The sequence below is a fragment of the Brachycentrus maculatus genome, unplaced genomic scaffold (genome assembly GCF_059751285.1).
Source record: "Brachycentrus maculatus isolate JH-2025_06_01 unplaced genomic scaffold, ASM5975128v1 h1tg000442l, whole genome shotgun sequence".
In the NCBI taxonomy this organism is placed as follows: domain Eukaryota; kingdom Metazoa; phylum Arthropoda; class Insecta; order Trichoptera; family Brachycentridae; genus Brachycentrus; species Brachycentrus maculatus.
In genome coordinates, this window is record NW_028281190.1 from 477,132 (window position 1) to 492,774 (window position 15,643).

General features: G+C 40.8%; 1 protein-coding gene across 1 annotated transcript in view; it reads left to right on the plus strand.

Moving 5' to 3' along the window:
• Positions 1-15,643, plus strand: part of LOC148302534 (dynein axonemal heavy chain 1-like) — a 93,445-nt gene that overhangs the window by 63,045 nt on the left and 14,757 nt on the right. The window contains exons 56-69 of the mRNA XM_088271508.1: positions 526-680; positions 882-1,070; positions 1,705-1,982; positions 2,554-2,657; positions 4,566-4,710; positions 5,439-5,568; positions 6,316-6,459; positions 7,898-8,064; positions 8,670-8,895; positions 9,725-9,920; positions 10,617-10,810; positions 12,028-12,182; positions 12,927-13,159; positions 14,897-15,030. Coding sequence (XP_088127634.1) covers positions 526-680; positions 882-1,070; positions 1,705-1,982; positions 2,554-2,657; positions 4,566-4,710; positions 5,439-5,568; positions 6,316-6,459; positions 7,898-8,064; positions 8,670-8,895; positions 9,725-9,920; positions 10,617-10,810; positions 12,028-12,182; positions 12,927-13,159; positions 14,897-15,030 — 2,450 coding nt within the window. The remainder of the gene's footprint in view (positions 1-525; positions 681-881; positions 1,071-1,704; positions 1,983-2,553; positions 2,658-4,565; positions 4,711-5,438; positions 5,569-6,315; positions 6,460-7,897; positions 8,065-8,669; positions 8,896-9,724; positions 9,921-10,616; positions 10,811-12,027; positions 12,183-12,926; positions 13,160-14,896; positions 15,031-15,643) is intronic.

The window sequence follows — 15,643 nt, forward strand, 5'->3', positions numbered from 1 at the left end:
GAGATGGTCCGACAACTTGCTGTAGGCAGCAATCAACCGGAGGAAATGGAAAGAAGGGGAAGATGCCTATATTCTGCAGCGGAGGTCAGAGAGCTCATAAAGAAGAAGAAAAACCAAATTTGGTGCTCGGGAGGGGGTAATTGGACTATGGATACTTAACACATTGATGTCGGGCAGTTTTTTCATCAACCCAAACCCTAATTATACTCAGACAGTCTGCTGCTTGACCCCTCAGTATACTTATCACATGTAACCGCAATTCCCAATTCTGATCTGTACAAGACTCTTTGGCGTCTCTCGCGTTCTACTAAAAGTATTTAAAAGACGCTTTTAAGCGTTTCCCGCAAACAATGTGTAAATAAAGCTATTTGGGCTATTGAGGAGCTTCTCCGCATTTGATTGTGATGAGAAAACTGCAGAAAACTTAACAAACCTTGACCGTTCCACTTCTGTCTAGACGTGCTATGTCCCTCGTAAACAATTTATTCCACAAGGTTGATATTAATCTATTTGTTACATTCTCAGATGAGGCGATTCCGGCGCTGATCGCGGCTGAGAACAGTCTCAAGTCCTTGAACAAGAACGACATAGTGGAGGTGAAGGCCATGAAGAGTCCTCCAGCCGGAGTGGTGATGGTCATCGAGTCCTTGTGCATGGTCTTTGATATCAAGCCTATCAAGGTATCTAACATATACATAGTCAATGCTTTTATTTTACAAATTGTATTGGAGTTGTAAAATGCTTGAGCATAGCGCTACCCTTATTGCACGCGGCACACGACCGTCTAAAGCTTAAAACTCATCAATCAAAGAGTCGATTGTGTTTAAAAGTAATTTTTATCCGGGATTATAATAATTGGCCACGTTTTCCCGATTCACCAGATTCCAGGACAAAAGCCCGGTGAAAAGATCTTGGACTACTGGAAGCCGGGCTCCATGATGCTCTCGGACCCGGGGGCCTTCCTCGAGAGTCTCATGAACTTCGACAAGGAGTCCATCACCGAGCTCATGATCAAGAATCTCAAGAAGTATGTGCTGGACCCGAGTTATGAACCCGAGAAGATCAAAAAGGTGACATTTTACTGTTGTTAGGTTAGGTTAGGTTATATATTATTTTTTGACATCTCAACATAGATGAAGAAGAATATGGAAGTCTGGGCATATATGGGGCTTATGACCGTCATAGGCTGGTTAAGTGATCACTTTACACACATGTAACATTCACCAATTCTACTCATGGTTGACAACCACACTGCTCAAATTTTTGGAACTAGATATATTTATTAAACTTGTAACACAGTATGTGCGAGTTCACAACAACCATCTATGTTGGAATGAGGAAATCTTTTATTAAGCAGAGACTCTTTCCATTTGTTTGTGAGGTTTGAATCCTGGATTTTATTCACATACTTCAGAAACGCTTGAAAACCTGATTTTTTATTTTAGCTTATAATTTGACCAGTTAATTTTTTTTCAACATTTTGAGTGTGTCCAAATACTTGTCCTATACTTCCATATTCTTTTTTATATTTATTAAAATGTCCACACAAAAAAACTCCCAATTGGAGATAATCCATGTTTGTGAACAATTTTGACACTCTGAAAATACTGTAAATTGTATTCTTTCCTTTTGAACATCTATCATACATTGTTTGCTGAGATCGCATTTCAATGGTGATGATGTGTTTGTGGGCATCTCGCACAGGTGTCCAAGGCCTGCCAGTCGCTGTGCCAGTGGGTGCACGCCATGTACAAGTTCTACCACGTGAACAAGGCGGTGGAGCCCAAGAAGGCGGCGCTGGCCAACGCCAAGGCGGAGCTGGAGGAGACGGAGAGGGTGCTCAATGCCGCGCAGGCCAAGATGCAGAAGCTCATCGACGGGCTGGACCAGCTCAACAACTACCTGCAGCTCAAGGAGGCCGAGAAGGCCAAGACGGAGGAGGAGATACAGCAGTGCCTGGCGAGGATGGACCGGGCCGTCAGGTGAGGGAAACAGGACCGAATGAGAACAGAATGTGTGAGAAATCAATATAGTGACGGCTCGCTAGTCCTAATGCAGCTCTGGTTACGGCGAGCAGCTGATAGCTGATGGCAGTTTGCCTGATTTAGCCTTAGCCCTTGAACACCTAATTCTCTTTCTTCTAACCCTTATCCGCACCCAATGGTGCATAGTGCACTGCATCATATTGACGCAGTGTACTACTCCTACGCTTCAGGGACCAGTCCAGGTAATATAAAATAAATATTCTTCTTCTTAATTGTTAACGCATGATAGAAAGGTCATCACCCCTCTGCTTCAGGTACCAGTCCAGGGTAATATTGAATAAATAATAGAGTTGAAATTCATTAATATTTATTTGACCCACCTCCGCTTGGAATTAAACCCGGGACTTCCAACACGGTAGCTAAACACGCTAATCGTTATACCACGGAGGCGGATAACACCTAAATACCATAATGATTTCAACACCTAATTACTATAACATTGAAGAACTTTTTAAAATGAGTCAATGTCCGTTTGAATTTGAAATGACCCATGAGATTATGTTTTCAGGTTGATAAATGGGCTGGGAAGTGAGAAGATCAGATGGATCAGCACCATCGCCACTCTGGAGGGCGCCCTCATCAACGTGACTGGAGATGTTCTCATCAGTGCATGTGAGTCCATATTCTACTCCAATATCAAATGACAATTTGCATTTTGAGGGGAAGTCGGTTTTTATAAGTCACCATTAACATGACCCATTACTATGTATGGCTATTATAATAACAATTGTCTGATTTGTTAAACGCCATTTTTATCAATTATTTATTTATTTATTTATTTAAACTTCATGTACAAATAAATAAGTACATTGGCGGGCTTATTGCTAAATAGCTATATCTTCCAACCAACCAAAAACAGATTGATCAAAACGTTTGATATCATATACATATAGCTGTTTGCAATCAGAGGGTAGATAGTACTTAAACATTAAAAAAAAACATAAATTATTACTACTACTACTACTACTACCATCACGCCGTTTCCCCACAGGGGTAGGTAGAGAGGATGGAACGCCACACTCTTCTGTCCTGACATACACTCCTCGCCTCCTTCACATCCATACATCTAGTCATACATGCCCTCCGATTACGCAGACTTTTGACACCGCCAGATTTTAGGTTCTGATTGATCTGATCGTGCCAAGTCTTTTTCGGTCGTCCACGTTCTGTTCTCCCTCTCACATTCGCCACATATATTTTCTTAGTCATTCTCTCGCTATCCATTCGCTCCACATGTCCATACCACCGCAAAGAACTCTTCCTAATCTTTTCAATTATTCCTCGTTCAGCCTTACATTCCTTTCTTATATCGTCGTTTTTAATTCTGTCATGCAATGATTTTCCACACATAAATTACAAAAGACGATAATAAGGAGGGCAAAGGAAAAAGGGAGTTTAAGGAAGGAGGTAGAGGGAAAAACTAAGGGAGGAGGATTGATGGACAGTTAGGATTCTAATGATAGATAGTAACGTCTCAGACGTTTCTTAAAAGTTATTAGAGAAGGTGCATTCTTTACGCGGAGAGGTAATTCATTCCATAGTCTGGCCGCTTGGACAGAAAAGGAATTACTAAAAAATGATGTGTTATGGCGAGGAATAGAAAGTGTTCTTCTTGGGAAGAACAAAGTGATAGACCATGATCTGTAAATGTCTTTGCACTGTTCCGTGTCTGTCTGCTGTGCTGGTCGGGGCTGTGTACCGGCCAACGTCGAGTCGGAATCCAATCTAGCTGACTAATTGAACTAAACACTAATCTCTTTCACTGCCTACACTGGGGTACTTCTTGAAAATTTGGTGATGGACTTACAATCTTGTATTTTTTTAGATTGGCAGTGACAGGTATATTGAAAGCTTTTAAATGTAAATTCACAGTAAAATCGGGATACAATTTTATATTGTTTCACTTTTTCAATAAATTTCGCAACTTAGTAAAAAAAACATTTTTTTAAATTGCTTAGCAAGAGCAGATTTGTCAGGAAGCCTAGATGCTTCTGTATCAGATCTGGGCATGCGGTGGGACAGCTTTCAATAAAAAGACCATGATCTATGAGGTATATAAAGGTATTTTGGTGCATTGGGGTTGTGAAGAATATTATAAAGTAACGTGAGAGATTGAAGATTTATGCCTCAATTAACACCTCAAGGGAAGCTCTTCTTCTTTCTTCTTTTTCAGCCTTCTGTTTTCCATTGCTGGATCTCAGGTCTCATCCGTATCCTTCCTTTTTTTGATTTGTCGTTTTTTGCAACCAGTTTCTACCCCTTTCAGTGGCTATGCTGTCAGACCATCTTTTTTGAGGTCTTCCGACACCTTTTTTACTCTCCTAAGGTCTCCATCTCAAAATTTGAGGTGTCCACCTTGTGGAGTCTTGTCTTGCAACATGTCTATGACGGTCATAAGCCCCGTAAGTGCCCCGACTTTCATATTCTTCTACATCTATGTAGAGACGTCAAAAACTAACTTTATTTAGTTATTACTGTTGTGACTTGTACTTGTTGAGAAGTGTGTTGCTCTACATTCAGGTGCCGTAGCGTACCTCACTCCATTCACGGACATGTTCCGCCGCAACCTGTTCACCAAGTGGAGCGCCAAGATTGTGGAGTGCAAGGTGCCGCACACGGAGGGCTGCAACCCCATCGCCACCCTCGGAGACCCGGTTCTCATAAGGTATCCACCCATCTTCCTCCAACCATCTGCCAAGAAAACAATATAGATGGAGCTCCAGGGTTCTGAATACTTGGGTTCTAATACCCGCAGTCTGTGACACCTTTGATAATGCCCAACACGCGAAATTCAAAACCTCAGTATCTCAGGACGGAATGTAGATATCATTATAAGTTTTTACTTAAAATGTGACTAATTTTTCATACTACTGACATCTGTGGAAATAATCCCCAAGAAATATATCCTTTTTAAACAGTTGTATGATAGAATTGGGCTATCTATATCTTCATCATTCAAATAAATATAAGTGATTTTTTCACTCCAATATTTATTCAATGGACTGGACTGGTACCTGAAGCGGAGGACTGATCACCTTTCCTTTATGTGTTAAGGATCAATATAATATTGATGCAATGCCCTATGCACCGTTGGGGTGCGGATAAGGATACCGACATCCGGTGCATGTGTAAGACGGAGGATATTGTGAGGTGGGGGCGACAACGAAGGCGATACTGGAATGATCATGTAAACATAATGTCAGAAAAAAGACGTCCACGTATCGCCCTTCTAGGAAACCCTGAAGGACGCAGACCCCCAGGCAGACTTCCAAAAAGGTGGAAAGACAGCTGGGAGTCAACATCCCAAGTGGAGGCACAAACAGATCCTTAGGATCTAGAAAAAGAAGAAATTCATATATTCCTATTATAAGAACAGTTTAAAATTGGTTTCAGAGCTTGGCAACTGAACAGCCTTCCGCAGGACACCATGTCCACGGAGAGCGCCGTGCTGGTCATGAGCTCGCGGCGCTGGCCGCTCTTTATCGACCCGCAGGGCCAGGCCAACAACTGGATCAAGAGCATGGTACCTCCTCTCTTCCGATACTACCCCGATATCCTCCAACACACACACCTAGTTCCACTAATCAGAAGACTGATGGAATACATGTATTTTTATTCTTCTTCTTCCAACCCTTATCTGCACCCGATGGTGCATAGGGCACTGCGTCATATCGACACAGTGTTATCTTGAAAATTACTTACATCAAGGCATTACTCATGCACTTCGGGGACCAGTCGAGGGTAATATTAAATAAATATTAGAGTCTAAAATCACTAATATTTATTTTCATTGAATTATCGAACCCGAGACTTCCAGCACAGTAGCTAAACGCTCTAACCATTACACTACGGAGGTGAGAGATATTATTAGTATTCACAAATGCTGCTAATATTTGAACATTTGTAATGAAAAATTCATACATTAAAAAGAGAACAGCCCAATCCCCCTCTGCATTATACCCTAATTTTTTCACTCCTAATATTTATTCAATATTACCCTGGACTGGCACCTGAAGCGGAGGGTTGATCACCTTCCTTCGTGTGTAAACGATCAAGATAACACTGCGTTTATATGACGCAGTGCCCTATGCACCATTGGGGTGCGGATAAGGGTTTGAAGAAGAAGAAATATATATTAGTTTCAGACAACTGTTTCATTTTTAATTAGTGTTTTACTTAGTAAATACCACTATTTCTTATAATCTACTGTGACATGTGTTTCGATGCATTCCGCATCATTTTTACTTTTACTTACTATGTTTTGTTTCAGTGCAAATCTGATGGACTGTTGATCTGCAAGCAGAACGACAAGGACTTGCTCCGGGTGTTTGAGACGGCCATTCGCTTTGGCAAACCCCTCTTGCTCGAGAACATTGGAAATACTTTGGATAACTCTTTGGATCCCATTTTGAAGGTTTGCAGCTTCAGGGCCTTATGTTCCAATTTGAGATATTTAAATTTCGCTCACTCCTTTCAACAATGTCATATTTCAAAAATTGACAATTTTCAGTTGTGCATGTTTTCGGAATGCCCAGAAAATGTACTATATCCCAGCAAAAGCGGCATATTTTTAACTTAATATTTACCCGCTACAGGGCAGAAAGTGTTGTTTTTGCATTTTGAAGAAAAGGTATTGTTTAATTATTTTTTTAAATATACTAAATATTTTTCAAATGGAGAAAAAACATTCAGGTTTTACCTAAAAAGATCTGTTGCACAGTAAAAAATTCAATAAGTGGCTTGATACATTTTATTATATTTTTAAACTTTCAAAACAATCCCCTGAAAAATCAAGTTTTTTTTATTTATGACGTTGTTGAAAGGAGTGAGCGATTTATCAAATTAACCGCCCTACCTTTGGGTTTTAATTCAAAAAGTATGTAAAAGTCTTCATCTGTTCGTGTCATGTCAGGTCCCTCTGATGCCGACTTTCGCTTGAGAGTAATTGTCCTTGTCTCGGGCAGCTCTAAACATTCCTGATCCCCGTCCAATCCCGTATATTCCGGAGCCAGGAGAACTGTCTTCTGCCCACACCTCGTCAACCCTCTATTTTGCCTTATTAGATTCTAGATTACTCTATAACAATACTTGTTCACAATTAAATAGTCCACTTGCAAACCATGTTATGTTAAAAAATTAAGTTTTTTTAGAAAATGGCACCAATTGGTCGAAAATTAAAAAGATCAATATATGTAATCTGCCAAAACTCGTTAAGTTGGTAATAAAATAGAATAGAAAAATCAATACTCATGCAAAACTCGCTATGCAGATCGACAGTTCACTTTCTTTTCTATTACAAGATTTAATATTCTACCGGCTATTTTATTAAGAACTTAATTTTTTAACATAGCGTGGATTGCAAGTGGAATGCTCAATTACTAGGCAATTTTTTTTAACAACAAACCCATTTATGACCCTTTTTACCCGGGACCTCCAGAACGGGACTTCCAGAATTATCCGCCTCCGTAGTGTAATGGTCAGCAAGCTCGGCTACCATTCATGTTTATGTTTTTTTTTATATTTATAACTTATCCGCTCCTAATGGTGCATAGGGCACTGCACCAAATTGACGCAGTGTTATCTTGATCATTACTTACATGAAGGCAAGGTGATCACTCTTGCGCTTCAGGAACCAGTCCAGGGTAATATTAAATAAATATTACAGTGTTAAATCACTAATATTTATATTCATCTCCCTCCCTGGGAATCGAACCCGGGACCTCCAGTACAGTAGCTAAACACGCTGACCATTACACCACGGAGGCGGACAGTCTGTTCATGTTTATGTACCAGTCATTAAATATGTTGAAAATGTTTATTTTAAAATTGAAATAACGATCCTTACCTTCTAGAAACAAGTGTACACGCAAGCGGGGCAGGTAGTCATTAAGGTGGGCGACTCCGTGATCCCGTACTCCCCCGACTTCAAGCTCTACATAACCACCAAGCTGGCCAACCCCCACTACAGTCCCGAGGTCTCCGTCAAACTGCAAATTGTCAACTTTGCCCTGGTGCCGAGGTACTCATTCGGCTCTGCCTTTCTTTACTCTAAAGTGGTGCTTAACTGGCTCTGGGACACAGGGCCGACCAAGTCTTTATCCACATTAGGTGGGATAGGAGATTATCCGCCTCTGTAATGTAGTGGTTAGCTACTGTGCTGAAGGTCCCGGGATCGATTCTTAGGAGAATCAAGTTTTATGGTGATTTTTTCACTGTGTTATTTGTTTAAGGCCCAGTAATCAATAGCCCGCAACTGAATTTTCTATAAACCCAGGTAACGTTTAACGCAATTGAATTGTTTTTATTAAAATACCGTTTTCGTATAATTTTTTTTTTTAAGAAATATATAATTTTGAAAAACAAGTAGTTACTTAAAAGAGAGTTAATAATAATAATAATAATTCCAATATGTGTATTTTTAAAAAACAAACAAAAAAATCCTATATACATGTATATTCTAAAAAAAAATGGGCATGAAAAGACATGCAGCTTCAAGCGCTGCTGGGCGCTTACTGAATGATGTGATTGCGAGATATCACCTTGCCTTTGTGGCCACACGATGCAGTGCCCTGTACACCATCGGGTCGAGACAGGGCGGAATAAAGAGCGAGTGCGGTGTTGCAGCGGTCTGCAGGAGCAGCTGCTGTCCATCGCGGTTGCGGAGGAGCGCGCGGAGCTGGAGGAGCAGCGCGTGATGCTGGTGGCCAACAGCGCGCAGATGGCGGCGCAGCTGGCCGGCATGCAGAGCCGCATCCTCACGGGCCTGTGCGAGAGCGTCGGCTCGCCCGTGGACGACGTGGAGCTCATCGAGACGCTCGAGGCCATCAAGATCAAGAGCGAGGAGATCTCCGTAAGTGGCCAGGAGTAGCGGTCAGTATGATAAGATGAGGAAGAGATAATAGCCATACAATGACTGGACTTACACTACAGTTGGACTTACATTGCCAAAATTAAGGATTATTTACAAAAACCCCTTACCAATCTCACAAAATGACCAACTTTGATGATATTCGATAGCATTATGGATTGCGCATGCCCAAGCGCCATTCCTAAGAAAAATTAACGTATAAATTTTGATATTTGATATTATCAAATGTAATACATATTGACAGGTAGATAGTAATAAATATCTAAGTGATTAAGCCGTAAAATAGAAGCATTTCCCTAACTAACCTACTTTGACACTCTCCTTATCATTCACTTTGTTCAATATAACGATGAATGATATGGAGAGTGTTGTCTTACCATACGACAAAGTTAACAATGCTTTTAATGTACAAAACATACCCTATTTCATACTATACTTTTAGAATGAATTCGAGAATGGGTGGCTATGGGATTTAAAAGCTATCAATTGAATTGTTAGTTTGAATTTTGCCTTTATGCTTTGAGTGAGAAAGACATACTATAAAAATGCAAATATACATGCTTTTGTAAAATTTTCCAGATCTTAATGATAGACCTACGTCTTGATAAATCAAATATAAAAATATGGAGATCAAGTTAGGTTCAAATTGACATTTTGCATCAGTAAAAATATTCATACTAAGGTTATCAACATAGCTACGAGCGGTCGAGGAAACATGCTTATTTTAACTTGGCCACATAGACAAACATGAAATCGCAGTCTTTGTACCATTAGTTGACGGTCGGCTTTCATAATTTTTTTCACATTCCAGATAAAAGTGAAAGAGTCTGAAGAGACCCAAAAAGATATAGATTCGGCCAGGAAGGTGTATATTCCGGTAGCCGAGAGAGGCAGAGTCCTATTCTTCTGCGTGGCCGACCTGTCCACTGTGGATCCCATGTACCAACACTCCCTCAACTGGTTCATCCGTATCTTCGTCAAGAGCATGTCCAACACGGAACCCAACAGTGAGTGACTGGACTGTGACCGATCTAACCTAGCCCTGATCTTTGTTAAGTACCTTCTTCTTTGTTAAGTATCTTCTTCCCTGTTTTGTGCTATTTGGAACGACTTCAAAACCAGTCCCAGTCCGGTCACACGCCTTTCCAAACATTTATTCCATCAGACACTGAATGTATGAATGAAATGTGTATAAAGTGATTACATAACCCAGCCATATGCTGTGTCTTAGGTCCTGGGATTCTCGGACTTCTATCTTCTTTCATATAGACGACAGATGGTTCATCTCAAGTTGAGACACCATTGTTTGTGGGAAACGCTTAAAAGTGTCTTTTACATACTGTTGGTAGAGCGCAGGTGACGACAAAAAACATTGTACAGATGGGAATTAGGTTTGCGGTTAATGTGGTTAGTATACTGAAGGTCGGGCAACAGAGTGTCTGAGTATAATTATAGTCGGGGTTGATGAAAAAACGCGCTTGACAACATGTGTTAATTTGACCGGCGATCGTGTTTTTTATTATGTTGTAATGAGAAAATATCCAGTTAGACCCTGTTTTGTTTTTGCAATGAACCGGAGATACTAGTACAGCATGTTGTTACATTGTAAAACTGTCAACTGTCTCAGTATAATTAGGGTCGGGTTGATGAACAAAATCGCTTGACACTAATGTGTTAGTATAGATTGCCTTATATGGTTTCAGACAAGATAGCCGTCCGGCTGGAGACGATCATCACGTACATGACGTTCTCGCTGTACAGCGAGACCTGCCGCGGCCTGTTCCAGCGCCACAAGATGCACTTTGCCTTCCTGCTGTGCGTGCGCATCCTGCTGCAGGAGGGCGCCATAGACCCCCTCCACTACTTCTACTTTCTCAACGGAGCACAGCCCAGAAGTGTAACTCTTATCATTATTATTCAATTATAGTCAGACGGCCATTGCTGCTGTGGCTATATCACGCGGTTTCTCACGATGTGCATACGTTCAATGCATTACTGTCCTCACAATATTAAATAAATAATGACAATATATCGCTCAAACCTTTCAACAATGTCATACATCAAAAATCATCAATTTTCAATGTTTTCGGAATGCCCAGAAAATGTACTATATCCCAGCAAAAGCGCAATATTTTTAACTTAATATTAACCCGCTACAGGGCAGAAAATGTTGTTTTTGCATTTTGAAGAAAAGGTATTGTTTAATAATTTAGTTAAATGTACTAAATATTTTTCAAATGGAGAAAAAACCTTCAGGTTAAAAGATCTGTTGCACAGTAAAAAGTTCAATAAGTGGCTTGATATTTATTTTTAATACATTTTATTATATTCTTAAACTTTAAAAATCATCTCCTGAAAAATCAATTTTTTTGATATATGACGTTGTGGAAAGAAGTGAGCGATATGTATTTTGTTACATTAATCAGATTTATACTCAATGAAGACCAAATGCTGCTTATCTTCTTATACGGCTGTGAAACATGGCACCTTACAAGGGCCCAGAGCAGCCGTGTACTTAGCTTTGAAAATAGGTGCCTGCGAAGAATTTTAGGCGTGCGGTGGTTTGACTTTGTGAGGAATGAAGAGTTAAGGCGTAGGACGCGGCAAGTCTTGGTCACAACTGTCATCAAGAAAAGGCGATTCAGTTGGCTTAGCCATGTACTCCGCATGCCTCTCGAGAGCCGCCATCAAGCTTGCCTCTTTTACAAGGCATCAGGTTCGCGCCGCTCAGGACTACAGCTGCTGACAATTCGTCAGCAGCTCTTGTCTGAACTTCGGGACGCGGACCTGACTTGGGAGGATGCAAGGGAGCTGGCGGTCGACAGAAAAGCCTGGAGACAGTTTGTGGACTCCATATGCTCCACATAAGAAGCAGATATGGCTAAATACATAAATAATATAATATCATTTCCATTGGTGAAAAACAGTATTGTCTTTATTTTTATTTCTCTATTAATGAGAAAATCTACAAAACAAAATTCAAACAGTCCTATAATGACAGATTATAAAAATAGACTATCATTTTTAAAGTGAAATACACTTTCGGGCAATTTCAGTCACTGTCCGCCTCTGGTTTGCGGTGCTTTCTTAGAGTTAATGAATAAAACATTTCAGACCTTGGCAAATCCAGATCCGGAATGGATCTCTGCCAAGCTATGGCAGGATGTGCTGTCGCTGGAGACTCTTCCCCTCTTCAAGCCGCTGGTGGACAGCTTCCACACGAGCCTTAAGGATTACAAGAAGATATACGACTCTAATGAACCCCACAGGTTAATTTTTACTCATTTCGTATTATATATTTTTATTTTGATATCGACTTTGCCAATCCAAAAGTTGTGAATGACAAATGCCTACCTTTCGGTGGACATATATGAAGTGTATAGCTTTGGTAGCCTGGAGGGGAAGAGAGGCAGAGAAAGATCCCCACACGGTGGACCAATCAAGTTAAGGCAGCAGCAGGCACCTCGGTGGTTGGAGCGCTACGTGCAGCGCAGTCAAAGGATAATTGGAGAAGAGTCACAAGGGTCACAACCCTCAGTAATGAGGACTAAGACGGAGAAGGCACCGTGGCGTAGTTGGGTAGACGCTGGACTGCTAAACTGGCGTTGTGGGTTCGATTCCCACCTATTGGAAAATGAATTCATGAAAGATTTATTTGCCATTGGTCTGGGTGTTTTTGCGTTTACCACAATGGGAGCACCATCTGTTGAACATAAGAGCAACACACGCAATACTGGAATTTACTCATGGCGGACAGCGTGCTTCTTGACTGATGGTGTCACTCATTTTTAAGCATTTTTATTTGTTTTCAATTACATTTGTTTAAATGTGTTCTTCATTTTATTTCACATTTACCTTCCCTATCCTTACTATCCTACCTGCAAACAAGCATCTAAAGTAGGCGCGTTATTCCTTTTAAAAATAAAAATAAGTAATGCATTATTTCATTATAAGAAATAAATAAATCCTGGCCTTTAAAGTTAAAATAACTTGTAATATTGTTTGCGTTACAGAGTCCCCCTGCCAGCGCCCTTCAGCAGTAGCCTGACGCCGTTCCAGAAGCTGCTGGTGCTGAAGGTGCTCCGCCTGGACAAGCTCACCAACGGCATGCAGGACTTCATAGTGGGCGTGCTCGGGCAGCGCTTCGTGGAGTCGCTGGCCTCCGACCTCGCCGCCATGTACGCCGAGTCGGGCCCCGCCACGCCCCTCATCTTTGTGCTGTCCACCGGGACCGACCCTGCCGAAGGTGAGGGCCCCCTGCACCTTGTCATCTTCAGTGCCTATCTTATATACCTATCCATCCCTGACGAGGTGTTGGTTGGAAAAATGTATCAAAGATAAAAGTAATTAACCACTTAACAGTCGAATTTTAGCCAGAAAATTTGTCAGAGCAGGAATCATCACCAACAACTCAAAATAAGACTACCCAAACACTGCTCGGGTTAGTCAACAAAAACAAATACATAAATATATTAGGTTCGGTTTAAACCGTTTCGGCCTTCGTCCTGATCCATGCTGCCCGTGTGATGGCACCACTGCTCAGTCTGTGAAACACGTACTGAGATCTTGCCCAATGTTTGAGAAAGGGGTGGATTCTACAACTGAAATGTGATGCTCACAACATCGACTCCCTGAACCCGCAAGAGATGCTAAGAAACGGAGTCGTCACCAAGTTGTACTTAGACTACCTGGAAAGTATGGTTGTGGAGATGAAAAACTACAATGAAAGAAGATAAACGTTGGAGCCGGGAATTGTAGAACAACTATGACCAAAACTTACGGAGCTAAATGTAGTGGAGTGAACCGGCTGAACGCTGCTCTACCCTCTTTTTTTCTCTTCCACATAATGCATACTGGAAAGCACTAAATCAAAAGTGCAAGAATCCCTTACCCGTAACATGACCTTGCATTTATAAGCAGGGTGCAAGAAAGTGAGAGAGGGGGAAACAAATAAAATAAAATAAATATATATAAACTAACTAACTAACTAACCATCACGCCGCTTCCCCGCAGGAGTAGGCAGAGAGAATCGAACGCCACACCACTCTGTCTTTGCAAACATTCTTTGCCTCTTCTACATTCATGCATCTCCTCATACATACCCGACGATTATTACGACTCCTGATATATATATATATATATATATATATATATATATATATATATATATATATATATATATATATATATATATATATATATATATATGTGTGTATATATATTAGGTTCAAGCAAATCAATAACACCAAGTTGGACTTGCCCGAGCAGCACTCGGACTCATCGATGCAACACAAACTCCTCATAATACTACTAATAATAGTAATGATAAACTGGCAACTGGTTAAAGCAAAGTTTGTAAAATGTGCCACAAAGTATTAGCTAAAAATATTAAAGAAAAAGACTTATTTAATTAAATCTCTTTTTTTAAACACATTGTTTATGGGAAATGCTTAAAAATGTCTTTTCCATAGTGTTGGTAGAGAGCAGGAGACACTTTTAAGCGTTCTATATGCTTACTTTTGGTAAAGCGCGAGAGATGCCAAAAAACATTGTACTGATGGGAATTGGGTGTTGCAGTTACTTGTGATTAGTATACCGAGGGTACCAACGTAACCCAGTCACTGGTAGAATAAAAAAAAAGTGGAAAATGCTATACAGTTGTTGTTTTAGTATATAATTTCATAATCATCATCATCATCAAACCCTTATCAGCACCCTAATGGTGCATAGGGCACTGCATCATATAAACGCAGTGATATCTTGATCGCTAACCCATGAAGGAAAGGTGATCAGCCATTCTAGGGTAGTATTAAATAAATATTAGAGTGAAAAAATTACTTATATTTATTTGACCCCCCCTAGGAATCGAACCCGGGACCTCTAGAACGGTAGCGGAGCGTGCTGACCTTTACACTATGGAGGCTGACAACTGTTGTTCTAGTATATAATTTATTCTCCGCTTCCCGTTTGTTTTGTGACGCAGAACTCTTCAAGTTTGCGGAGAAGATGAAGATGACAAAGCGCCTGCAGGCCATCTCGCTGGGACAGGGGCAGGGAGTGCGCGCCGAGGCCATGTTCAAGGTGGCCACCAACGACGGCAACTGGGTCTTTTTCCAGGTTAGTCATACAGTCTTCTCCTCTGCCAAACACTCTTCAATTGGAACGGAAGGCCCGCTGTCAACAGTCCGGCTTCTCCTAAGGAATTTTTTTGTGGTTTCCCCCCAACAATGAGCAAATGCTGAGTAATTTTTGATTGGCCCACACTAGATTATCCCTCCTGTTCCCAACACAGATTCAAATAAAACATTTTTTTTTAGATAGAAATAATAAAAATCCACTCTACCTATATAAAAATACCTATATATAAACCTTGTATTATACATACATATGTAGTGCCTTATGCACCCCAATGGTGCATAAGGCACTGCATTATACAAACACAGTGTTATCTTGATCGTTAACACACGAAGGAAAGGTGATCAGCCCTCCGCTTCAGGTACCAGTCCAGGGTAATATTGAATAAATATTAGAAGTGAAAAAATCACTTTTATTTATTTGACCCCCCCGGGAATCGAACCCGGGACCTCCAGAACGGTAGCCAAGCGTGCTGACCATTACACTACGGAGGCGGACATTATACATAATAGGCAAGGTAAATAATAAATGCAACTCCCATCCAAAAAAATAAAGTATTGAGGAAATGATGATATGGTGGCGAGGCGATAGTGAT